This window comes from Eumetopias jubatus, unplaced genomic scaffold, assembly GCF_037043125.1.
Source record: "Eumetopias jubatus isolate StellerSeaLion01/CBP00866 unplaced genomic scaffold, mEumJub1_p1.0 scaffold_3, whole genome shotgun sequence".
In the NCBI taxonomy this organism is placed as follows: Eukaryota; Metazoa; Chordata; class Mammalia; order Carnivora; family Otariidae; genus Eumetopias; species Eumetopias jubatus.
Window position 1 is genome coordinate 128,291,712 of NW_028274809.1, and position 26,629 is coordinate 128,318,340.

Consider the following 26,629-nt stretch of genomic DNA (forward strand, 5'->3'; position numbering starts at 1 on the left):
GGGAAACAGAGACCACTTGATAAGTTGAGATGGCTACGAACAGAAGACTTGATGACTGTGAACTCTTGGAAAACCTGGTCATTATAACCAAAATGGACAGAAATCTTATTTACAACATCATTAGGTCTCTTTGCACAAAATGAGTCAAAATCAATAATTGCATTAAGACACACAGGCTCTCAGGAAAAGGGAAGGCACTGGAAACCTACCTTTGCTGAATCAGAAATGTTATCCCAGTATGGAGAGGGAAAGTCCACTTGCCCCATCAAAATCTGATCGAAAAGCACCTCCTGGTCATCACCGCTTCTGTTTAGATGAACCACAACAAGGAAAAAAACAACACTAAATTGTCAACCCAGGGTATGTCTCTTCACTCTTATGCATTCAAGCCCTTCCTTTCCCCATAAATGTGTGAAATGTGTGTTTTTAAGCCATTCAAAATGTCAACATGGAACTGTTTTGGACAATTAGGAAAGAATGAGTTTTTTAAATTATATGAGGAATATTTATGGAAGGCATGTAAATGAGTATGTACAACACAGAAAAAATAACAGGCACTGGAAGTCAAATTCTTATGTTCCTTTCCTGCTTCAGGCTCCTTTGTGCAAGAAGGCGGAGTGGATCACTCAGAGAATACAGAAATGCTTTGTTGGTGCTGAGTAAAAGATGACTGCCCGTACCCACGGAATGGAGGGAAACCGCACAGCAGGATGTAAGTGATTACACCAGCTGCCCAGATGTCCACCTTGAGGCCATATCTGCAAAAGTAAGTGATGTTAGAGTTAGCAAAAGTCGGGCCAGGACAAATTATGGGACATTGGCAAAATAGATGACTCTACTATTCTACACCAAAAACCAAGCTAAAGAAAATTTAAAAACCCAACAACAAACACTAACCTAAACCCCACCAGCTAAACAGAATTCAAGGAAAGAATAAAAAAAGAGAGAGAGCAAGAGAAAGAGAATAAGACATATGAATAAAAATCGAAGTAAAGCATGCCTAGGATCATATCCAAGTATCAGTAAGTGAGAGGTTTCATCAAAAAGGTTTATTATAGTCATATCAATTTTAAGATAGGGATGGACCCTTGAAACTCTCTAAGTCCCTGATGTTAGAAAAAAGTAATTACATACAGGACATTTTCCAATTTGTAAAGCACTGATATATGTTATCTTATGCTGGTTTTCCAACCACTCTTTACATTACACAGGATAAGTACTATTGCCTATTTTATAGAGGAGAAAACCAAGGATCCGAGGGGTAAATAGTTTTGCTCAAGATCACACAATCAGTGGCAAACAGAGCTGGGTTCCAACCAGGGCTTCCAAGAGCCCAGCTCAATCTTCTTTCTCCCCGGGGCCCCTCCCTCCCAGCAGGCTGTCAGAGTACTCACGCCCTAAAACTAGAAAACGTAGCCAAACCCGAGGCAGCATGCTCTGAGGGAGGTCAGGCAAGGTTACAGATGTGGGCTCCCAACTCACTCAAATTTGATGAATAAAAAAGTCTCCATTACCCTACCTCCCACCTGAGGGATTTCCCGGCTGGCATTCCCTTCTCCTCTATTCTGTTCTTCTGCCTTTCTGGTCAATAGTCAAGCACTAAAACTATCTCTGATGGGTCACCGGAGGATAAAACCTAGACCCTGAGGTGTGTGTTGGCGCCACTCATCGAGGGGAGACAGTAAGGCCGTCTCCCCTTGCTGCACCACCCTTCCCCAATCCTCCCGTGTTAGACTAGTGCTTCAGAACTTGGCCGACGATCCTTGGCAAGAAATAGGACTCTTTCCACAAAGAGCCCTTTATTCACACAACCCCGAGTTCAAATGCTGACTCAACCACTATCTAGTCATGAGCTTCCATGATACCCAACCACCGCAGAGAGATTACTCATGCGCAAAATGGGAATCATACCGTAGTCTACTGGAAGAGTGAAGAATCAAGTAAAGGAGCTTAAGGCCTGGCAGAGGGTAGGTCCTTAATCAGTGTTAGGCCACCCACCTTCTCCCCCTATTCTAGAGATTTTCATTCATCTTATACTGCTGCGCACAGAAACCAGAAAATTCCCAGTGGCCCTCTGATGCCTAAGGGTGTTTGTACTGCACAGATAATCAATGGACCGCCAAGACAGCCAGAATGAGATCGGGAGAGGAGCATAAGGACAGCTGAGAGAAATAACCACAGGAGACTGTAATCACCGCACACAGCAGTGTCTGTTTCTTTTATCCAAAAGCGAGTTAATTACCATCGCTATATGTTTCTCTGTTAGTTCGGAACATTTTTTACTCTGGGGTTAATAACTGCTGTTCTACCTTTAACAAAGGCCACATGGAAGCCTTGAACAAGACTGCAGTAATTGGCAACTTGATTGGGGAAAACAGAGAAAATGGCTCTCACTTTAAAGTTAAAAAGAAAGAAAGAAAGAAAGAAATCTGATAGCTAATTCTGTCTGGATGGGACAGGGCGGTTTTCTCCTATTCTTGAAGCAGACTAGTTCTTTGGCAAGCACAGCACTCCAATAAGCCACGGGAAGCATTTACCCAGTTTCCGCGATGATTTCTGGAGCCACGTATGTCGGGGTGCCACAGACCGTATACAGGGGGCCGTCTACAATGGTGGCCAGTCCAAAGTCACCCAGCTTCAGCGATTTGCTGCCATCTTGGTGTTCGTACACCTAAAGTGAAAGTAAAGAGTGGAATCGCCTTACAACCAAGAGCTCAAAAGCTCCTTCTCGAAGGAACGAGAGGCACTGTGGTTTAAGTTTAAGGTATTTATCATAAAGTGAAAAAAACAGGCAATTATGCAATGATATACATATAAGAATATCTTTTTTTAAGATTATTGCAGAATTGGAAACATGGTGAACAACCAGCAAATGGAAATTCAACAATAAATGATGGTGTGTTGATATAGTGGGATGCTACATGACCATTAACGTGGTGATGTGGGTATGTCTATTGAAATAAATTATTTTGGCGAAGGACAGATTTCAGACTGGTTTGCATAAAAGGTGTGCTAAAGAAAAAAAATACATGCAAAGAAAAATGTCTGAAAGAACACAGTGTTAGTGTGTCTGTCTCTGGGTGGTAGGATTATGAGAGATTTTTTTCTCTTTGCTTATCTGTATTTAATGTTTTCTACAATTAAAACTGATTTGTGTAATACAATGAAATATAGAAAGTCTCTAGTGCAGTACCTTCAATTTATGAGAATAATTACCTCTCCATTTTAATATGTAAGAAGCTTTAAAAATACAGTTCTTTAGTAATTGAACAAAAAAAATCTACACGTGTATTAAAATACTTCATTTTCAGTGGCCCACATTTCCAACAAAATCTATTTACATTTTTTTATTAATAATTGAAAGGGATATTAACATTTCATTTCACCTGTGGCAATTTGGAAAGATTTATCAGGTGCAGAGTCAGCATTCGGTCCAGCTTTCCTTATTAAGGCAGTAAAAGTCTCTAGTCTTTCACCCAACAAATCAAGAAAAGGATGCATGTGACCATAGGCAAGTATTTATACCGCTTTAATTCCAGCCCATGATCAAACCAAATGGGTTTGCTCTAAAGAGTATCCCAAACCACTTCTACTGTTTCAAAGAAAAGATCAAAGGGCATTCAGAATTCTAATTCAGGGTCCTCCATTGGAATCAATAAGATAAAGAAGACCACAGTAGAAAGCTAGTATTCCCAGCAAAGGCAGGAGATGCCTTGAGGACATGGTGAAGTTTTTCACGTACATCAAAATAATTCATCCAGCAAGTAGAAGCCTGCATGTTCTTCTCTTGTTGCCTTGTGATCATCTGTACTTGATACAGCAGCCTGAACCTCTAGCACAGCAAGACGCATCTCCACACATCAGGAGCCCCACTACCGTGAACACACACCACGTCTCCCTTTCTTTGGAGAAAGTAGATTAACTTCCCATTTCCCTGCAGCTTCAAGTGCAGATGTTTGGCCAGCTAAGCGGCAGCATCAGCATCGATCATTTGGATCTAACTGTTTTGGCAGAGGCAGGGAGTCAGATCTTCCCTTCTGGAGAGACCGTGTCTTTTCTGCGCAGAAAATAGTCTTTTACATTTTCTCCACACTCAGAACGTGGAGTCTTCTCCTTAAGGGCTTGACCACCATCTAGTTTGGGCCCTTGGGCAGGTGCCTACAGGCTTGTAGGGTCACCTGCACGTAGGCTGTTAGGGCAAAGACAGCTGTGTGCCCCTCGTAGATGTGGCTTTGCCCAGTTGTCATCTGGGATGGACACTGTCCTCCCTCCTTTAACAAAGCAGCTCTCCAGCCCACCAGCAGGAGCGAGTTTGAGTTAGGGACGCTGAAACATGAGAGCTGCAAAGCACAACGTCATCCCCAGCCTAAACGTTCTTGGGCAAAAAAAAATCCCTAAATCGTAGCCTTAGCACCTCCACCCTTCTGGCCATCCAAGTGACAAGCAAATGTTTTTCATGAACAGAAACCTGAGATGGAAACATCTAGAAAATTATCTAGTTGACTTCCCAGACAGAGCAGAATTGTTTAATTCCTTAATTCCATTTTGTTAGCAATAACCTTCCTAAAATGCAAAATAATCTCTGGCTTTGATGTTCTGTTAGGTCCAAACATCCATGGGCTGTGTTTTGGGAGGTCGTGCAGATTTCAGTTTACACAACTCCATTTACACAGGAATTTTGTGGGTTTCCTCTAAACATACTATCTATAATCACCTAACTGGATTCAAAAGTTGGATGAAAGGAGATGTTGGCAGATCCAGTCATAAGTCACATTTTGGTTCTGAGTATGACCATGTAATTTTCCTACATGTAGCAAAGGTTTTATTTTTGAGCATCTACATTTGAACAGGAATTCCACCTCACATACAGCCATATGCCAGTTGTATTTAATATGCTGAGCAATAAAGTTCAAAGTTTCAATTCCTAAGGGGGGAAAAAAGCACCAAAAAAGTCTAACCTAAAATAAAGAAAATTAGGATTACATAAAAGTAATAATTCTTTCAAATAAACCAACAACATTTAAATAAAACACACAGAATCTATCCTTTTAATGTTCTTTTTCCCTCTATCACTTCCACAATGTCCCCTTCCTCTGCTTTGAAAAAGCATACAGAATTTTCATGAACATAAAGAGGTTAGCGTGATGCTTATGATAGACAATAAGAATGAGAGACAAAGGCCTAATCCATGTAATTGAAAACATTTCTGGACACAACTACATTAGCAATGCTTCAGCAAAATGTTTTTGCAGGTGAATAAATGTCCAGGCCTCTTGTTTGGAATTCTGTTTAACTTACTTACTGTCAAGCAGGGCAGGAAACAAGGTTGCTTTGGGTTTTTCTCTGTCAACACTTTGGGAGAAGGATACAGAAGAATATATTCCAGTGTTTCCTCTCCTCCGATGGGAGAGCACCTTTCCTAAGCAGTATAATGAGACCACCTCACAAATGGGGTTCCCCATTAGCGCTTGCCGCAACCTGAGCTGGGCTCACCCTTATCTCTTACCAAGCCACTTACGGAGGGGAACGAGTGAGGCCATTTAAAAATGTAATTAAAACTCTATTAAAATCATAGATTGCTAAATACATCTGTTTCAAACACACACGCATGAGCGAGCACATACACTCACACACACACACACACACACACACATTCACAAAACCCTCTCCAGAAAGTATTTTCCCAAATGGCAGCTATAAATTTACTTTGAACTAAGTTTTTAATTAAAAGTTAGGAATGGGAAACGCCTCTAACAAGTTCACATTTAAAATGTGGAGTCCCTGGCATATACCACTCCCTGAACCGATTCTGACTTTGTTCCTCTGGATGTATCCCTGTCCTGACCATGTTACAGGAGGGACATTAACAGGCTGCAAGCACAGGCTTGGACAGCCTGATCCAGCAAGTGGGCTTCTGGTGTAAAAAAAAAAAAAAAAAAAAAAAAAAAAGAACTTTTTGCCATGACTGTATTTTAAAGCCTCCATAAAACATGACCCACAAGTAAGGTGGGAGTCCATTGATTGTCAATCAATGAGTATTCACAACATGAGATATAATTTAATATTCATCCCAAGCCCTTTAAATACTATAGATGTTCCCCCACATTTTAAACACTGAGGGGCTATTAAAGAGACGGGGATTAGTGCAAATTACCAGTATGTAGTGCTTTCACTGTTTTAACTAAGCAATAAAACTGTGTAATTGTACAACACTAATTGAATGCAGCTACACATAATTGTGGGCTGCCATATGTATCCTATTACCATAAAGATTGTCAGTATTTTGTAAGCTACTCTTGTGATCATTGCAGATGGCTACAGTCAGAGAAGTTGTTCTCTAGGGTTTATTACATGGCTATAAAGACATCCCATGATTTGACAGACTAAATGTGTTAAATGGCAACAATTATGAAAAAAAGGTTCCAATTAAAAGCTGAAGGCATATCCCACCAAGAATAGATATAGGGAAAGGTCAGGTATTAGGTTTTCGGCACACTGGCATTTTACACAGGGTTTTTCCTTTTTGAAGAAGAGTTTTCTTTTTGTTTCTTTTTCGTTTATTTAGGGTTTTGCAGTAGCTGTAACTTGCTGAACAGTAGATGTCTGGGCATAGGCCTGATTTCCTTTGGATTAGAAACTGAGACCATTTGGAAAAGTTATTTGAAAAAACAAAAAAATTTAATATATAGTCATAAAATGCAGCTGGTGGCCATAAAATAATATGAAAATTCACAGATAACCTGAACCCAGGCAAATGGTTTCTGAGATTCCCATAATAGAGAACTAAAACCTGACTAATATAACAGATGTGTTGGAACAAACATAATTCTCAGTGTTGCTGTCAATTCAAGGATAACCCTATTGAAATGCTGGCTAATGAATCATTAGTATCCACAAAATATTTTTCACAGAGGAGCTCAATAGGTACTAAAAATAATTTCACCAAATAGAACTGAACAAAAGTGGCATGAAATTGACAAAGCCATGAAAAAAAGTCAATATACTTTTTCACAACTATGGTATCCCTTTAAAAAGACATTGATTTTCCTCTGGCCATGGTATATGACCTTTATAGTCCTTTCTAAGGAAAATGAATTAAATTTAAATCTTTACTCTTAAAGAAGTGAGGTAAAACAACATTAATGCAGGAAATTATTTTACAAAATGCACTTTAGGGTCCACATACTTTAAAATTAAACTTCCCGGGGGGGGGGATTAATTCTTAAAAAAACCAAACCCGCTTTATACCCACGTGTAAAATCTTTGTGAAATCAAATGTTAAATGAAACAAGAAGAAGAGTCAACATTGTATAGAAGTCAGAAGAGAGGTAACAATATCAGAGGGAGAACTAAAACAGCTTTCAAAGTATTACTGTAGAGACATCTGGGCGGATGGAGGATGAGTGGGGACTCCAGGAAACCCAATTCCCATCCTCACTTCAAAATAGTCATGAACTATCTAAAGAGGAGTTCTATGTAGTGGCAGTGAGACCGGCATGTTCTGGATCCTGGGAGCCAGCGCACATACCAGCCTTTTGCGAAGACTGTGGGAACTCAGTGCCATTGCTCTTTTTAAAACTCGTATTACATTTTTGTCACACAAGTAATATCCAACATGTCATTGTAGGAAAATTAGAAAAGACAGATAATTATAGAGGGAAAGGAATTAAGCTCACCCATAATCTTGACACCTAGAAAGAACCATCGTTAACATTTTGGGGTATGAACCTCCAGCCCTTTCTTTACCTCTCTCTCCTGCTTTTCTTTCTCCACTGGACAATATAAATCCTGAGTGAATATGCATGTATCTACATCACGATTTTCAGTGGCTACTGGATATTCCATTGTAATGGTGCAGTGTAATAATAATCCCAACAATGACTACGGTTGCTCTTTACTGAGCACACAGGATATGTCAGGCATTGTATTGAGGAGTTCATGCTCATTATCCTATTGGATCTTCACAACAACTTATTAAGTCATCTTACGGATATTTCGCAGATGAGAAAATTGAGTCTCGGAGATGTTGCACCGTTACGTCGCCCAGCTAATAAGTGGCAGAGCCAGAACTTAGCCTTAAGTATGTCCAAGTCCAAGATTTTAACCACTATGTCCTCCCCCGTTATCATGCCATTATTTAACTAATTAGTGCCCTGACATAAGTAGTTTTATACTTTTTCCTACTAAAAACCACTGAGATGAACATCCCTATATATGTATACAAGACCTAAGTTTTTTTTCTTTAGGTTCCATTTCCAGAAGTAGAATTACTTGGTCATAGGACACTCATACTATTTAAGGTTTCAGCTCTTTATCACCAAGTTACCTTTCAGAAAGCTTCTATGAAGTTACTCTCACACCAACACATAGGAGATGATTGGTATCCTTATAACTTTTCCAACACTATATGCTATAATTTATTAATCTTTGCTAGTCCAATAAGACCATGTCATTTTAAATGAGATGAGTGGTAGTATTTCAGTCCTTAATGACAGACGGGATGAGTAGTGGAGCAGACAGACCCAGGCCAACCAAGGCAAGACACTACACTTTCCTGTCTTCTCCCACGTGCCATCACAGGTCCTGGGAAGAGGGCCCTCAGCAAAGGTGCTAGTAAAGAAACTGGTATATTATTGTACTAACAATGTTTTGGGAAAATGTTGTTTTTCTTCTATTTTTCCCTTAACTTTTATCCAAATTCGGAGAGCAGAGGTTTTTTTTTTCTAAACACCTAATACAAAAATGATCATTCAGTTTCTGCTTGGACATTTTCAATGACCACAGCTATGTGTAGTAAAGGCCCTTTAATTTGCAAACAGGTGCAACTATTAGAAAGTTTTTCTTACATCAACCTTGAACCTCTCATCCAGCAACGTCTTCTCCTTAGTCAGAGTTCAGTACAGCACAGAAAAGGTTTCCCTTCTTCCATCTGGCAGTGTTCCATATATTTAACCAGAGCCACCATGCTCCACTTTCTCCACCCCTCTGTGGGCTGAACTCTAGGCCCCTGCCATGACATGCTCACGTTCCTCACCATAGGGGTAACTGGCATGAGCAAGGCAGAGAGGACTCTCTTGATGGCAGGACTCTTTCAGTGAAAGGAATTGAGCGGCACTTTTTAGCAGTCATATCCCACTGAGGCTCACCCTGAATTTATGGTCAACTAATAGCCTTTGACTTGGTCTGGCCAAGTTTTTCCATTACTGCTTTGCTGCAATGATCATTAAAACAACTGCACCAAAACCACTTAGTCCACTGGGATGTATGTGTCTCTCTTGTCAAATTTCATCCTACTGATTTGGGACCCTCACAGAGCCAAAGATACTTTTGGATCTCAAGTCTGTCATTTGCTATAATACATCTTCATTTCGCGTCACTAATAATGCTGATTAGGCCAGGGCTAGTGACAAGAGTACTGAGAGGCCCCTGGCTCCCTTCTTCTGGGTCCCCCAACCATTAATCAACACTCTGCTGGCTCAAGATCATAAGACAGTGGACTGACTACAGATCTACTCAACTGTGCTTCTGCCTATGACTTCTAGATGGGGTCTATCGGTGGCGATTGCCTTGTGTACCAGTGTAGTTAGCGATCTTATCACACAATGGACTTATTTGTTAAGGGTCATGGGATTAAGGCAGAAGGAAATCGGCCATCTTGTGGGCTTGGGGCTGGCTTGAAATGGAAACCAAGAGGTGCTGGAGCACATCATCACTAGGTCACACATGGTCATCACTTGGAGAGAACACGATACCTTACTGCCACGTATAATCCATTTAGTGAAAATGAGGGTCGTGTGCTAGGCATGCCATTTTATTGGGCAGTCAGGAGCAGGTACAAACACCTGGATAGAAAGTTTCGAAAAGAAAATTTCTGACCAAGACAGGCAGATTCTCTGAGAAACTGCTTTCTCCCAGAAAGTATTGGGGAGTTTAGAAGGAAAAAGTTTTTTGAACATCACCTTCTGTATTTCAAGAAAATTACCATTTATTTCTGGAATCTAATAAAAACTAGTGATGCAAATTATATTTTTGCCAGTAAATATTTTAATTTTCCTAAGAAGGTAGCACCTGCATATACATTTTAAAAGACCCTCCCAGCTCCTTAGAAGAAAACTCAGGCTCCTACTGAGAATTTTTCCTGCCAAGGGTGCAAGCTTGCCATCTAGTGGTGACTCCTGCCAATTAAAGGCGGTTGATGTCAGTAGGACGGTTTTGGTGGTTTGGTTTGTTTTTTAAAAAGCAAAAAGTCTCTTTTAGTTATATACTATCTCACTCACACACACACACACACACACACGCACGCACACGCACACGCACACACACTGTGCATAAGTACGCTAGGGAAACACTGCACTTCCCCCACTCAGTGGCATTTAGACTGAGGCCCATGTGAGTCCTCAGTGTAATGAATGAGTTGAAGAATGGCTTGGATCTGTCATGTTGGGTCTGTCCTCTAGTCTATGAAGAAGTGTCACTCATTTACTCACTCTTTCATCTCATCCACCCTCTCATCCCACTGGTCACTCATCCGTATGATCATTAAGCTCCAGGCCTGACAGAGCAAAAAGAACCGTGTAAGATCATTGGCCTGATTAACTTGTGACAACAAAAACAAAAGAACACAAACAAGACAAAAACTTAGAAGTGATACAATAATAAAATTATAGGGGGTATTTATATTGGGTCAATACCCAGTTTTCACACCATCTGTGTCTAGATACATCATTGTAAATCAAATCATGTTTTCTCATTAAAAGACCTTGACCTGAAAAATACTTAGACTTGAATAGATCGATGTAGATTCTTAAGGCCAAGCTACAACATTTTTATATAGTTCTATAAGAATTTAAAAATAAAAAATTCTGGAAGTTCTACATATATGATACTATATAAAATGAAATCTATAGCTGAATTAGACACTTAAAAATAATACTTTGTTAGTTATAACAAACATTAAACACTAAACTGGCAAAAATCTTGTTAGCAACCCAACAATTTAGGCTTTTTTGAGGTCCCTTAATAAAAGAGTAATGCAAAGTGTGTAGTGAGGCCTTTTTATTTATTTGGTAAATTTATTTATTTGGTAGTAAGAAAATGGACTCTAAATCTTTACACGAAATTTGTCATAGCATTTTTCAAAAATAGTCTCCAGCTCTACATTTTGTGAGGAGATGGCAAATCCATGCACAGGTAAATCGTAAAATTTTAAAAGCAATATCAAAAAAGATGCAAGATGATTTTGCAACATACAGTTTGTTGTGAAACAGTTTTATTTTTAGGAATAATTTAATTTTTATTACAAATAAAAGAGGAATAAAAAGGAAGGAAGCTAATAGTCCATGTTATCTCTTTATCTTCATAAAATCCCCCTAAAGGAGGCTCAAAGGAGTTAAGAAACTTGTTCAAGGTCATAAGACCAGCCACTGGAAGAGTGAAGCACTTGGTTTTGAACTTTGGTCCATCTGACTATAAATCCTTGGGATGTGAATGTGCCTCCCATGACGATTCTCTCTGATTTCCACATAAAGGTCAACAGAATGTGAAATTAACAGAAGTCTCAAGTTCAATTAGTGATGTCGTCCTAATTCTGCTCAACTTCTTCTATTCTTCTACCTATTTTATACTATAATAGATTTATCCCTGCAAAGCTCACCAACCCTTATTACTTCCTGAGAGTAAGAAGTTACTATACTGGAGAAGCAGAATTACTTTAGTTCATATATATATTTTAAACGTATGTTGCAAATGATTTCAATGGTGTGTGTATTACACATTCTCACATTAGAAGAGAAAGGGAAAAAAAAGAGTGAACGTTTTTCTTTTTGGGTAATTTAAAAAGTAAAATATGTTAGAATGAGCACAATATTTTCAAAGTGTCCTGCAAATTGTAATTTTAGAAAAACTATCCTGCTAAGTAATCACGTATGGCATTTAACAGAAATAGATAATGCTCTGGTGAGAAGCAAGTGGACAATGTCACGCAAAACCAAACCGCAAAGTGGAGGGGAGGAAACCAAACTTTAATTTTCAATCACTGAACTTCGGGGTTTAGAGAAGTTTTGAAACAAAGGCCAATTGTGAGTCTGTTCCCACGAGACGATCCTACATAATTCAGGACATAGGAATAATGAATGCAGACAAGAGAAAATTGCTGCAGGTTATGGAGGCAACTATGCAGAAGAGAATGTTCAGGCTACTGCAGAGATGTGGAATTTGAGGAGCAATTAAGTCAGAACTCGGTCGCTTGACCTCAGCTGCCTTCATTAGCCAGTAGCTCCAAGTTTATGAACATAATTACAGTGAACTAACTGCTTGTGTATTTATTTCTTGAATGCCTATTTTTCCTACTTGAATGTCAACTCCATGAAGGCATCTGTCTCTCTGTTCCCTGGCACAACCTGGCACAGAGCCAGCACGCAATAAATCTCCCTAATGCACAGCTTTGTGTCATCTAGTGGTTAAAATCTTGGGCTCTGTAGTAGGACAGAGCTAAATTGAGATCTTAGTTCTTCCACATGTGAGTTATAATGGCTTTGCACAGGTCGTTAAACTTCTAGGCACTCAGTTTCCTTACCTGTGAAATGGGACAGTAATAGAACCTACCCCATATAGCTGTTGTGAAGATTAAACGGGATCATGAGTGTAAAGCGCAGGGCTAGCACATGGATGGGTCGCCATCTTAGCAGACTTCATCAGCCCTTCTTGTGCCGTAAGAGTTGGGTTGCTCATCTGCTTCTCGACCTGGAAGCTCATTTGGGTCATGTGGGGGAGCTTGTTTCAAGGAAGATCTGTACCCTGTCACCAGTCACCAGATTCTGATTTGCTAGGGCTGCAGGGAGGCTCAGAAATTTGCATTTTTAACAGGCATCTGGGAGTAGTTCAGATGCAGGGAGTCTTTAGACCACCCTTGGAGAAACACTTCTTTTGAAAGAGAATCCTCAATTCCCGGATTTCTGAAGAGATGGACAAACTAATAGTAATATATAATACGTGACTCTTGGGCCTGGGTAACGAAAGTAAAAGAAGAACTAGCATCTTGGGGTGGGGGTGGGGGTGAAAATGAATAGATTTCATTAAAATTCCAGCCTGGATAGCCAGCAAAATTTATGTTACTCCCATATTCACCAGTGACAGTTCCCCGAATGCCCAGTCTCTGTCTCCTCAATTCTTTCCAATACTGTCCCCTTCACAACTGGATTAGGAAAGGATCCTCATTTGCTTGGGTAAAGAACTCCTAGTGTTTCCCCAGAGACATGGAGTTCAGGAAAAGTAAAACAAATAGTCGTAAAGGGGGATAGGATGTCTCTGATTTTTAAAATCAGTCTTGTGATTATTTTTAAGCTGAAGGGCTGGTGTCTTTAAAACTCAAGACTTATTGTCTTACCTTTTAGATCATATTATGGAAAAGTAAATTTGGGAGACTAAGGGCTTCCTTTTTTTTTTTCCCCAAGTAAAAACTTTTAACATCAAAGTGCTGTAGATAAATAAACATTCACGTAAATGTTCCTCATGACTATCCTGGTCTAGCCCAAGGTCTTAACCACAGCCTTAGATTTCCCAAGCTCTATTCCCCCAACCCTGTCTCAGGTTTTTATTTGCTAATAATTAGTCAAGTACTCCTAATCGCACATTAACCCATACAGATATACTTAAAAGGTTCATTTTCAGCTAGTCACTCAAGTCCAGCTGGAAACTAGCCTTTAAAGTATATTTCTTTTCAAAAAAGAAAGAAAAGGAAATAGAAAAAAAAAAAGAAACATTCATATGCACTCATGAGTGCTTGGAACTCAAGATGCCTGAGGTTCGAATTCCTCTTACCAGTAGGTTCTCTGGCTTGATGTCCCGGTGGACGATGTTCAGGCTATGCAGGTATTTGATGGCACTGGCCAGGTTGTAGAGCATCCCACTGGCATCTCGCTCCGTGTATTTGTTGGTTGAAGTAATAGCATCAAAGAGGTCTCCTCCCTGAGAAGAGACAGCAGGTGGAGCAGCAATTAGCAGATGGTCCAGTGGGGCCACCTGGAGAGACAACTGACACATTCTCAAGGAGACGAAGAAGCATGCAGGATCTCTGGGCTCCCAGGGCTTTCCCTGCCACTTCCCTCTCAAAGGCCCAGCAACTCCACCTGGGGATTTGTCTCCCCGCTGTGCAAGCCAGGGGCATGTCCTCCATGGCTCAAAGGAGCGGGATGAGATTCTCCGCCACTGGGACATGCAGTCATATCCGCAGCCCCAGCCAGGAGGGAGAGACAGAGCCAGGTCTGGTGGGTGCCCTGGTGGCATGTGTGACATGCCTCATCCCAACGGCCAGCAGAAGTTCAAAGTCACAACCCCAACCCTCCCAAAATGAGAAACAGGTAATCCTGCAGACCACACCCTTAACAAAATGTGCAGCTGCCTTATGAAGCTCACACACACACACACACACACACACACACACACACACACTCACTCACTCAGTTCCCTTCATTCTCTAGACTCTGCTTTCTTGGAGTGGGTGTAGTAGTGTTTTCTTTTCCAATAATGTGCTTCTTTGTAAGAAGCAGAGAAAAGGGACCAGAAACTGTCATTCCAAAGATGAGGGAGAAAAGAGAGGAGGGAGGAGGGTGGAGGAATTTCCAAGAAAGTTTTCTAAGACCATTATTCATCTGAACTTTTGTTTTCCTTGTTCCTTGCTAACTTATTGTTATTTGGAGAAACAGAATGATTTTAGGCTCCAATTTTAGTTCTCTTTATTGGAAACCCTTTCAGAAATTTGGGTCTGATTTACTAAGGACGTTCGCATCGTTCTTGCACACAATGCACCAAATAGCTGAGCACGGGAGTCAATTGTGTTCATCTGTTGCCTAATGTGGTGAGGGATTTCATTTTTGTTTTTTTAAATAGCAAAAGCAAAATACAGGCCTTGCGGGCTGACAGTTTTCGAATCTCACTAAGCTGGCCTGTCCTCCGTTGCCCTGCACCACCTCCGCCCGGGAGGCTTCTCCCTCAGCCCATTCAGCCTTGGCAGGTCCCAACCTGAACACATACAGGAGCGTCAAAATGAGCGCCTTCTCCGCTTTCTGTTTCTCTCAAAGGCAAGGCTGCCCGAGGGTTCCGTGCCTCCCCAGGAGGCAGCATTTTCACTGTGGTCTACAGGAGCAGCACCCCGATGCAGCGGGATGGGTGTGCAGCTGTGTGTGGCGACCCACAATGATGCCACCTTTGTCCTAGTTGTCTAGGTAGGTGCCAGGCAGCCTGTGACCTCACGTCTTCTGCATCCCCAACAACGCAGTCAACCAGTCCTTCCTGTAAGGCGGGTAAGGCGTGCCACGTACACAGCCAGTCCGCTCCATCTGCTGGGTAAAAGGTTTTGTTGTGCTGTCCCCGGGTGGTTCTCATGAGGCCTCACAACCTACACTGCTTCTGGCCTCTTTATTTACAGCATCCAGCGAATGGACTGTTACCTTCCCGCATGGGCTGTTGGCCTTTTCCTTCTCCCTTCAAGAAGTCGGCATTCCTTTCCCATGGCTCTCCGTGTCTGGGTGCCCCCCTTCATTCCAACCTGTCTCGATGCATCTCCTGCCACTCACTAGACCCGGGAGTCGCCTTTATGCTCCAGGTAGGAGATTCTTCCCCCATCACTAAAATGTGCCAAAACCACCCTGCGTTCTAGACCTGTCCTCCCGAGAGCCCCCTTCCTGGAAGGTCCCTTCGAGTGTCTTTGTCTTTATAACTCCTGCTGATCAGTTAGGGCCCGGCCGCAGGGCCGCCTCCTGCACAAGGCCTGCATTCCTCTGAACACATATGCAGTGTGTATGTGCACACATCTGTAGGCAGAAGTCCAAAGGCCTATTCTTATTAATTATGGAATTTCAATCGTAATTACTGTTACTTCACTGTTTTCCAGAATCCAGGCCTTGTTTATCCTACAGCTGCAGGTCCTCTTTGGCACACCACTGGACTCTTGAGAAGCGTGGCCCTAGCTACATTTGTTAGGGGGAAATGTTGTGGGAGCCTTTCAAGTCAAGCCTGGGGTTCGCCTTCACTTCCTGGGATGCTTCCAGACCTGGCCTCACAGCAGTTCTGGGTCAGCCTAAATTTAAGGGTATGATCTGGCAGTACAACGGATGAGTCCTGATGCTGGACCATGCAGACACTCTCTGGCCTTGTTAGGCTATCTTGGTCACCCAGAGGGAATGTTGAATGAAGTGAGGACCTCCCAGTGGTAACTTAGCTATTGTCACCTGACGAAACTTAAGAGTAACAGACTAGGCTTTCCCACCACAATGTGCTCTGAACTCTTAAGGCTTTGCCTCTTTCATTTCTCAGCTTCAGGTTTAAGTTAGTCTTAACTCTTCAAAAATCAGCCAATAAAAGGGGGCTAATCAATTTTTAATAGCACTCAGAGGGGCAAGAGAAATGGTTTGAATTTGTTGCTCTCAAAATTAAAGTCATTGTAAAAATCTTATCCTGGGTGCTGGAGAAAGTATATTTTACAATATTGGTAATTACCAAACTTTATTTGGCCATAAAGCACCAATGTAAAAATCTTCCGAATAACTGAAATCAACCTTTCTTTGTTGAAATAACAGTTTGCCATTTTTTATCTCCCTTGGTCTCAAATGTGACAATACCCTAGCGTCACTACAAACAAACAAGTCTCACCCCTCCGAAAAAGACAAATCTTAACACGAAGTAGGAAAAAGCAGGCTTCATCTGTAAATATAAATAACCACTAAAAAAAAAAAAAAAAAGCCAAGAGATCTAAAGTAAAGCAACTCTGAATAATAAAAGCTTAAAGGACCCTCGAATGAACAGTTTTCTATATAGTAACAGATTAGTTTATTACATGCTGTCTTTGTCTTAAATCTTTACAGAGGAAATGCCACATTCCAGAGTGCTGATTCCTGCCACCAGCTGGGGCGTGTGATTCCAGACATGGTTCCTGGAGCCCGAGGCTCTCACCGATGGGTGCACACAGTTGATGCAGAGGGTGGTGTGACTAATTTACGACATTTTACAACTAAAGGAGAAATTAGTTACACCTTCAGTTATATTAACATAATAGAAAAAAGGCTTGAGAAAAATAGCACTTCATAAATACTAAACATTAAATTTGTAAAAACTTTTAGTTACTGAAAATTTTAAATATGGAAGTAGAGGGAATGGGCAAGTCAGCTTTAACTTAGATTCAACGATTATCAACATATGGCCATCTCTATATTCTATGATCTAATAAAATACAGATGTAATTTTATGTGACAGGACGAGGTTGTAACATCTACTGAAAGGCAGCAGAATATTTTCTAGTGCTATTTTTCTATTACATTGGTGACTAAAAGTTTAAAGCTTTTTTTTTTTTAATAAGAATGGTTGATACCTTTGGATGTAGTTCACGAAAAAGTGCACAATTTCTACGGCAATAATAACAGCAATGATCATTTCTGTCATACTTTCTGTGTATTAGAAAGTACATTAGTGGGGGCGCCTGGGGAGCTCAGTCAATTAAAGCGTCCGGCTCTTGATTTGGCTCAGGTCACGAACTCAGGGCCGTGAGATCGAGCCCCGCATTGGGCACCATGCTCAGCAGAGAGTCTGCTTCTCTTCCTCTCCCTTTCTCTCTGCCCCTCCCCCTCCTTAAAAAAAAAGTACACGGTGGAAGTCATCCCTCTTGCCTTCCCCATAACACTCCTGGTAGGTAATATTATTATTCTCATTTTATATTTGAGGAAACTGAGGTACAGAAAGGTATACCCAAGCTCAGAAACTATATAGGTCAAGGCTGGGACTTGAATGCTTCCAGTATAATTCTAGTGTTAATACTCGTACCCATTATGCCAATACATAGAAATGAGAGACTAAATATTGGTGGAAGGAAATAAAGGAGACGGCTCTCTCTATCAGATAGGAAAGTGTGGTGCCTTGTGTGGGTTTATTCTTTTTCCAAGATACACACCTTTACTAATTCCATGACAAGATACAGTTCCGTTGGCACATCCATCTCTTCGATCAGAAGAACAATATTGGGATGCTTCACTCTTCTTAAAATAGACACCTCGTTCTGGATCATGTGCTCCTGTTTAAGGGAAGAGTTACCTTAATCAATATACACATCAAAACATATGAGGAGCTAACTCCAATGAGTGAAGCTATCCTATTTGAGGATCAAAGGAGATATGTTTTGGTAAAATATAATGAGTATATCTTAGATTCTGATACTCAGTCTAGAATTGCCAAAAGATACTGAAGATCCTCAGATGACGCTTGCAACCTATCAGTATAACTATAATCGCATATAGAAGGATAGAATGAAACTTAGATCACAAAAGTAAATTAAGAAGCAAGCAAACAATAATAAGGAACAGAAATAACATATAATCATTCCAATTAACTTTTATTCCAAGAATATTTATAAAATTATATTCCAATAAATATATAACATTGTATTCCACCAAAATGCAACTCCTGGGATGAACTTATGTTTATTTGGGAACTGATCTGTGTGTTTCTACCTCCCCACCCCCACAACACTATATTTTCATAACAATAAGCCTTATACATACTTTGCCTCGACATTTGCTTTTCTTGATAATTTTCAGAGCATACTCCCTAGCGGTTGACCTGCAAAGAGAAAGTTATTTGTAAAAAATAAACTTAATTTCAAATCTGTTGAGTCATTTTGCTAAGGATTAATTTCTTACCCCCAGACCTTGCATCAAACTGGTATAAATATTTTGTAAAAGACTCTTTTTCCTTTTTACAAAGAAATATGTAAACCTTAAGGGGTTGACCAAGTGTAAGGATAACAACTATGCTAGCATAGAAACATCCTGAGCTGTTTTTTTTGAAGATTTTATTTATTTGTAAGACAGAGCACAAGCAGGAGGAGCGGCAGGCAGAGGGAGAAGCAGACTCTGCTGAGCAGGGAGCCTGATATGGGACTCGATCCCAGGACCCTGGAATCATAACCTGAGCCAAAGACAGATGCTTAACTGCTTGAGCCATCCAGATGCCCCATCCTGAGCTATTTAATGTTATACTTGTGATAAAACCACCACTACTGGGGTGCCTGGGTGGCTCAGTCAGTTAAGCATTCTGACTCTTAAAAAAAAATAAAATAAAATGAAAGCATTCTGACTCTTGATTTTGGCTCAGGTCATGATCTCAGGGTCCTGGGATGGAGCCTCATGTCAGGCTCTGAGCTCAGTGGGGAGTCTGCTTCAGGACTGTCTCTCTCCCTCTCCCTCTGCCCCTCCCCCCAGCATGCTCTCTCTCTCTCAAACAAATAAATCTTAAAAAAAACCCAAAAGCCAGGGCTCTAGAGTTCTTGAGGATTCTCCTTCTTATACAGCCCGGCCAACACTGCCCTTCCTCTGTGATGGGTGTGGGAGGGAGGGTTTAGTCATATAGCTACCTTTAAATAGCTTCCTAACTTGTGTTAATATTTCTAAGATAGTGTAGTGCCAAAAAGGACAGCTCTATTGTTGAAGGACGTATATTTAATAATCATAAGAAACCACTATTTTACAAGCATTTCCACTTCATTTCTGGTGGGGAACCAAAACAGCTTAGCTTTTTACCCATCGATAAAAGACAACGTTAGGGATCCAAATGAATACAGTGGGAGTGGGGTTGATTAGGAACAAAAGTTTAAAATAGGGTTTTAACATCTTCAGTATGGAGAATCAAAGGGGGGATTTCCTAGTTATGTGTTTAGAGCAAGAGTGATCTGCCCATAAATTAAGAGGCCAGAGGGGCGCCTGGGTGGCTCAGTTGGTTAAGCGATTGCCTTCGGCTCAGGTCATGATCCTGGAGTCCCGGGATCGAGTCCCACATCAGGCTCCCTGCTCAGCAGGGAGTCTGCTTCTCCCTCTGACCCTCTCCCCTCTCATACTCTCTATCTCATTCTCTCTCTCAAATAAATAAATAAAATCTTAAAAAAAAAATAATTAAGAGGCCAGATACTAGCAGGGTGTCCCGAGGGCATGTTAGATACCATTTCATGTCATTTGCTAAAACGGCTTCTCCCACTCGACTTCCAGGCCCCTGTGTGTTAGATAAATGGGAGAGTGAAGTTACACACATGCAAGGAGAGTCCTCACATCATAGAAGGACCACAGGGTCCCTTTACGTGGTCTCTTCTTAAGAGGCTTCTGAAGAGTTTGCAAATTTGAAAACCCTTAGTCAAGAGGAAAACTAAACGCTGAAGGATTTCTGGATTCTGCTTTTCATGAATCACTAAGAAAACTAAAATAAAACAAATCTGAGCTTCAAATCCATGACCCCTTTCCTATCTGGTTTAAAATGTTTCATGTGGGGGCGCCTGGGTGGCTCAGTCGTTAAGCGTCTGCCTTCGGCTCAGGTCATGATCTCAGGATCCTGGGATCGAGCCCTACATCAGGCTCCCTGCTCAGCGGGGAGCCCGCTTCTCCCTCTCCCACTCCCCCTGCTTGTGTTCCCTCTCTCGCTGTGTCTCTCTCTGTCAAATAAATAAATAAAATCTTTAAAAACAAAAAACTTTAAAATGTTTCATGTGATGACAGAGAAAACTAGACTATTGGACTGACCGCTGTGATCAAAGCCAGCGATCCCAGGCAGGACCAAGGAGCTGGGGTGGAGGTGACACTCCACTCTGTGCTTCCACAAAGGGGACGGATGATGGGATGGTATTGGTGTGAAGGGGGATTTCTTAGTTTTGTCATTCCCCATGTTGCCATTTGATCCTCTTGTTTCCCCGGAATAAGTAACATTACAGGACTCAAAGCAAAGGGATGGCGTGGGACCGGGAAGACTGAGTCCCCCCCAAGAACCAGAAGGGCAAGGAGCAGAATCTCCAAGGAGCAAGTGGGTGTGTCGGCTGCCAGGACCCCAGGCAAACTAGGTTATGCCCTGAGCCTCGGGCTGAAGGGAAAATGTGAGCAAGCCTGGGCTGCAGTGGCCTCAGGGCTTACTAGGAAAACGGACTTTATGGGTTCCGTACCCAGAACCTTACCTAATAGGATTCAACACTCAGTTAGATTGACCCGTATTTTATATCAGACAGAGAGACCTGCAGAGGACCACCAAAATTAATACCGCAAGTTTTCTTTCTTGATTCCTTGAGGGCAGAACTATAAAGTTATAATATAATCCTCAATTATTGGAAGTATATGTTTATAGGAAAGCAGCTGAGTCTGGAAAATAAGCCTGAAAACAGGTGTTAGTACTAAATGTATTTCATAAGAATAAAAATTTAACTTCTTGCTTTAAGTTGGTAAATGAAAACACTTGGCAAGAAATAAAACCTTAAACAAAGTATTTGCCTTCCTGTGTACCCAAACTCCGAGGACCTCTGTGCCCGTGTAATTACGCAGCGAGTGGTTATGAGCATGGTTCTTTGGTGGCTACAGAGGTGAGCAAAACCCGGGCATTTCAGACACAGGTAAGCAAAACCTGGTCCTTGCACCCAAGGAATCTACAGCTGGTTGTGGTGAGAATACTAGACACCGGGATTGCTGGTGAAACTACAGGCCATTTGCTTGTTTGTTCCTGAAATGACATTCTTGACCTTGCACGAAATCACGGAGCCTTGAATGCTGCGGTAAAGGCAGCAGCAGTGGCTGGCCAAACTGTTCGCTTTTTCCCTCCTATATGGGAACTCAATTTGTAAGGTCCCCTTCCTATTTAAGTTTAACCCAAGGTTAGAGCCTGAACCATTAAGAGAGAAATTCAAATTTTACAAATTTGAACTAAATCCAATTTTTAGTATTTGTGCTAAAAATACAATGGTTTGGAGAAAGTTGTCTTGTTTAAACTTAGTGATTCTCAGCCCAGGGCCAATCTGCTCCCCACCCTCCTCCCTCACCCTGGGATGGGGGCGGCGGGGAGGGCAGCAGAATGCTTATCGATTGGGATGCCCTGGACTAACGTGCTTTTTGTTGTTGCTGTTATGGGAGGTTTGCTAGGTTTTCAAAGTACTAAGAAAATTTGTGTGGAAAAGGAAAAACAGCTTCCCAGGCATTCCCATAGTAGCATGTGATGAATTTCATGGCCATCCTTCCATTATGGGTTTGGTTCTCAAGCGGAGGGACTGGGGTCTTGTCCCTCTCTGTAGCCCCGTATGAGTCCAGGGTATGGCCTGAGCTAGCAAGGACTCCAAGCATGTTGGTTGAGTTGTGAAGATTCCAGATGGTGGCAGTTGGGACCCCTCAACAAAGAGGAATTAGTAAACACCGCCGTTCATTTGCTACATAATCGTAATAAAGCCCATCTCAGCCTCCTCCTAAGGGGGTAATTGTGGAGAGCAGAGAACTGGGGCATCCCAGAGTGTCTGGTCAGACATCTCCGGAGTAGAGTTTGATTTTGAATTTGAGCGCAAGCCCAGTGCCAGAGCATCCTCAGGAAGGAAAGAAGGAAGAAAGAGCATGGCCGACTAGCTGAGACTCAGCTCAGCTTCGTCCTGACTCACCTGCCAAATCACACTTCGGAAGGAAATGCCTTCCAACCACAGGTCTGAGGTTTTGGAGGTTCTTGAGAATTCTGAAGACTTTCTAGGTAGATGCAACCCGGTTTTGTGGCCCTGAACTTTCAACCCGTTCAGATGTTCGGATGGGTTTGAGCCCACCTACACTCACTGCTCAAGCCCACAGTTTCCTTGAGCAGTTCCTCGGGTTTAAAAGCGAGGGAGGGAGGGAGGGAAGGAATCAGGAGCAGCTAGAATTTTAACACAATTCTGCTGCATACATTGCTAAAAAAGGCAGTGCAGGTGAAGAGGAGGGCCAAGAGCCATGGGAGACACTGTCACTGCCCCTAACTGCGCTGCTGGTACCCTTGGCTTGTATGCTAATTAGTCCTTAAAGAGCCAGGAAAGCCAAAGACCCCTCATTGCCAGCCCTCTACTCATGCTCTGACCTCTCACTAGTGCTTTTGAGCTCTTGTTCTCTTTGGGGCCTCAGGTAGTCTATAAAACAGCTTCGGAATAGAGCAAGTCTCAGTTCACCCACTTCCTTTGGCATGTCCTAGCGGCTCCTGAGGCCACTGGAGAAATGCCTACTGGGGAAGAGGCAGAAATCGAAATGGACCCGGTAGCCACTACCAAAGGATATGCTGGGACAGGACCGTGGAACAAAAGGCCTATGCGACACTATTATTGCATCCATTGTTATAGGAAGACCTTCCCTGGGATGGTATCTTCTTAACAGAGGAGGGACACACTTGCTCTTGTTAAGACATATGTATCCTTCAAAATACGGCAGGATGTACCCACAAGCAATGTGTGCCATTCACAACATGCTCAGCTCGTTTTTATTTTCCTGGACCTCTGGAAAATATTAAAAGAATGTTCCATGATGCCTCCAGGGAGAGAGGGCACATGCCATATGTCCTCCTTCAGCAGGAGCGGAATACTAACACTTGGTGGAGAAATCTGGTGTGTAGACTTGGAAGGTTCATATGATGAAACCCAAGATGTGAACGCATGCAAAATGAACACAATCCAAACCGGAAAGAAAGACATTAATTCTGGACGGAGACATGAGACATTTCCATTGTGGGAAGACAAGTAACTGTTGGGTGAAGCCGCCCTCGTGATCCCTGTGCTAGCGAGGAGAGACAGCACATAGCTGCCATGCCAGTCTCAACAGATGACGCACACTGGCAGATCACCAGATACCCCACGTAGGAAGGGCATGGCAATCTGCTCAAAATGGGATTTTTTGCTACAGTGGAAAAAAAGGTAAAAAGAGTTGAATTTACTATCAGTAAAAGTATAAGTGAAATATAAAATTATATAAACACACATACACACACACACGTCCATCCATTGCCTTAAGACTGGCTTTCCTGATTTAATTTCTATCTTTTTTGTATGGGGACAAATGCGGTGTATGTCACTTTAGATCAGCTAAGCTACATTCTCCTGAGAGACTCTTTGTTGGCGGCAATAGAATGGTCAAAAGTGTGGGTGTTGGACCCAGGTCTTTCTAAGTACCTACTAGCTGAGCAACCTTGGGCATTTAACTTCTTAAGGCAAATCTTTGTCTGCTATAAAATGGAGACAATATTGACATTATGGGATCATGATGACAATTACATGAACTATCGTAAGGGCTTTGCATATAGTTGACGCTCAGGAAACAGTGGTTGCTCCTGTTTCTGGAGGTGTGAGGCCTAGGAAAGTAATGGAGAACTTTCTGTATTTGGCAGTGATGCAACAAACCGCCAAACTCTGGTGGCAGTGGGATGATTGAGGGACAGAGAGGAGAAAAGGTGGCCTCACAGTAACTCCTAAGGGGTTTTTCACACTACCATCCTCAAGCCCGTCCCTCACAAAGACTGGCAGCTACAGTGGCTTGCTGGAACTGGTGGGGATATTCCAGCCCAGCTGCCATGCTGCGGGAGGGGGGAGCAATTTTGAGATTTAATGCCCAAGGGTATCTTCACGAGGGCTCTGCGACCTCAGTCAGGGAGGCATCTTCCTAAGAGTGGCAAAGGGGGCAGGAGAGCAAATCACTGGCCAAACTCAGGACACTAGTGGTGCCTGAGGCCCCGTGTAGGCTTCCAGCTCCAAAGTGGCATGAATCTGCGCTTCTAAATCAAAGCTCCTGGAGAAGAACAAGCTCTGGATCTTGTGAGGCTAAAGCTTCTAGACCAAGGCATCCTCTCTGAGTGGTGGAGCTGAGCGAAGGAGCATTATTCTCACACAGTGCTGACTAGTAGGCGCCCAGCCTTCCCGGGGGCAGAGAGAAGTGATAAGGCAGCCAGCAGTGAAATCTTCCTCAAGGAAGAAAGCAGGTTGCCCCTGACTTTTCAACGCTCTGCTCACCAGCTCTGAGCAGGAGCTCCTAACCAACCAGGTCCCTGTAGAGCAAGAAGCTGCTCAAGAAGTGAGTTCCAAATCAGACACTGAGCTGAGGGTTTGAGGCCACCTTAATCCGGGCTATGACTTTATTGGTTGTCACTTCATCTAGTAGCCACCGGCCACTGTCCTTGATTAGGTATCAAGATCTCAGGGATAAACGTTTTACTCCAAACCTCGTGCCTCTGGCCCCCAAGAGTACCAAGCTCATTCATTTGAAAACATTTCAATGTATTAAACACTGTTTTTGTTGGGATCAATACCTACGCATTTTAAAGCTTTTCAAGGTTATTATATTTAATTTGATGATAGTATGTTAGACTACACTGTATACAAGAATGTTCTGACCTCTACAAAATGTCTCAGAAAAGCGTCAAAAAAAAAAAACCATTCAATATGTTTTTTTTTTTTTTTTTAACACAATAAAAGGGCTTACCTGAAAGATCTGGCAAAGTTTTGCTGAGTACATTAAAAAGGAAAAATCAAAGTCCTTAATTTATAGATTGTCCCAGGAATCACTACATTTTTCAAATCTGTTGTTAGATGGGCTTTTCTTCTAGAAAAAATTTTTTTTTCTACATCTGGAGTTGAGACATTAACCTATTCCATATGTGCCACAGACGGCAAATAAAGACACACTCTTGGAAAACATAATGCCAAGTGTTTCCTTTAAAGTGCGACACAAATGATACCCTTCTCACCTTTCTACACATTCCTTGACAACAGCAAAATTTCCATCTCCTATTGTCCTTCCGACTTTATATCGTTCTGTTATTGTGGCTGGAATCTGGAAGCCTTCCTCCGACACTTCTGGAAGAATCGTTAGTACATTTTTGTTGGTAGAAAAGGGAACGCAGATGTTGCATCAGAAAGGCATTTAGAAGGATAATCTCATAGACTGGAACCGATTCAGAATCGATATGTCACTTTCCGTACAGTGAGGCAAGCCCCCCGCCTCCTTCCCTGCTGACACTGTATACTCAACAGTTTTTACCAAGACGAATGATAAACCGAAAGGAAACCTAAGACATATGGGGTCCACTTCCACCAATGGGAGGGCGACCAACACTTTCTGTGGCCAAGGAGGAAGTTTCGGTCTTTGTGTTTCATGCCAATTTGAGCTATGGTGTTTATGGAATACCCACTGTCTACAGAGAAATGACATTCCTAGATGTGGCTCAGGAGGAAAATGTAGCTTAGAGGGGACTCTGGGCTGCCTGACACAGTGCAAGCATGAAGCATCCCTGCTGTTTGGACACTTAGCTTTACTGCATCCTGAAATGGAGATCTCCGTAAAATTCCTTATGAACTAAGCCCTGATTGTCCGCCGCCCCCCCCACTCCCCAGTATCAATGAGCAGATTTTAGACAAATGTTCTCACCAGCAACCTGCATAGCAGATGTTGAGTTAAAATGGCAATATTTATTATGTCTGTGAACAGAACAGTTTTGTAGTTTCAATTATGTTAGTGCCACTAACACAACACATTTTCCCCCTTAAAATGCATTTTGAAATATTTTACAAATGCCTAATAATGCTTTAAATATCTAAGGCCATAAAACTAAATAAGCCACACTTAGGTCACATAAATATACTGGATAACCTTTAACATCTTTGGGGTGTAAAAAGCCTTTTATAGCTGGGCTCTAAAATTTACATGCTTTAAAGTTATAAATCCTAGCTCTCCCTCAGGCAACCTGGATACAAAATGGGATGGAAACCTAGTGCGCTTTCTGAATGTGCTCCTATTCTGACCTTTAATCATAAACTGAGACTAAACATTTCTTCTCAAAATAAAATTAAAACCTCAGG

General features: G+C 41.9%; 1 protein-coding gene across 6 annotated transcripts in view; it reads right to left on the reverse strand.

The window, feature by feature from the left end:
* The window catches only part of DCLK1 (doublecortin like kinase 1), a 329,266-nt gene that overhangs the window by 31,691 nt on the left and 270,946 nt on the right, over positions 1–26,629 (reverse strand). For all 6 annotated transcript variants that reach the window (XM_088022188.1, XM_028106105.2, XM_088022187.1 and 3 more), the window contains 7 exons: positions 25,519–25,627; positions 18,546–18,603; positions 17,939–18,058; positions 13,819–13,965; positions 2,538–2,671; positions 681–758; positions 210–306 (listed from right to left, as the gene is read on the reverse strand). In XM_088022188.1, coding sequence (XP_087878314.1) covers positions 210–306; positions 681–758; positions 2,538–2,671; positions 13,819–13,965; positions 17,939–18,058; positions 18,546–18,603; positions 25,519–25,627 — 743 coding nt within the window. The remainder of the gene's footprint in view (positions 1–209; positions 307–680; positions 759–2,537; positions 2,672–13,818; positions 13,966–17,938; positions 18,059–18,545; positions 18,604–25,518; positions 25,628–26,629) is intronic.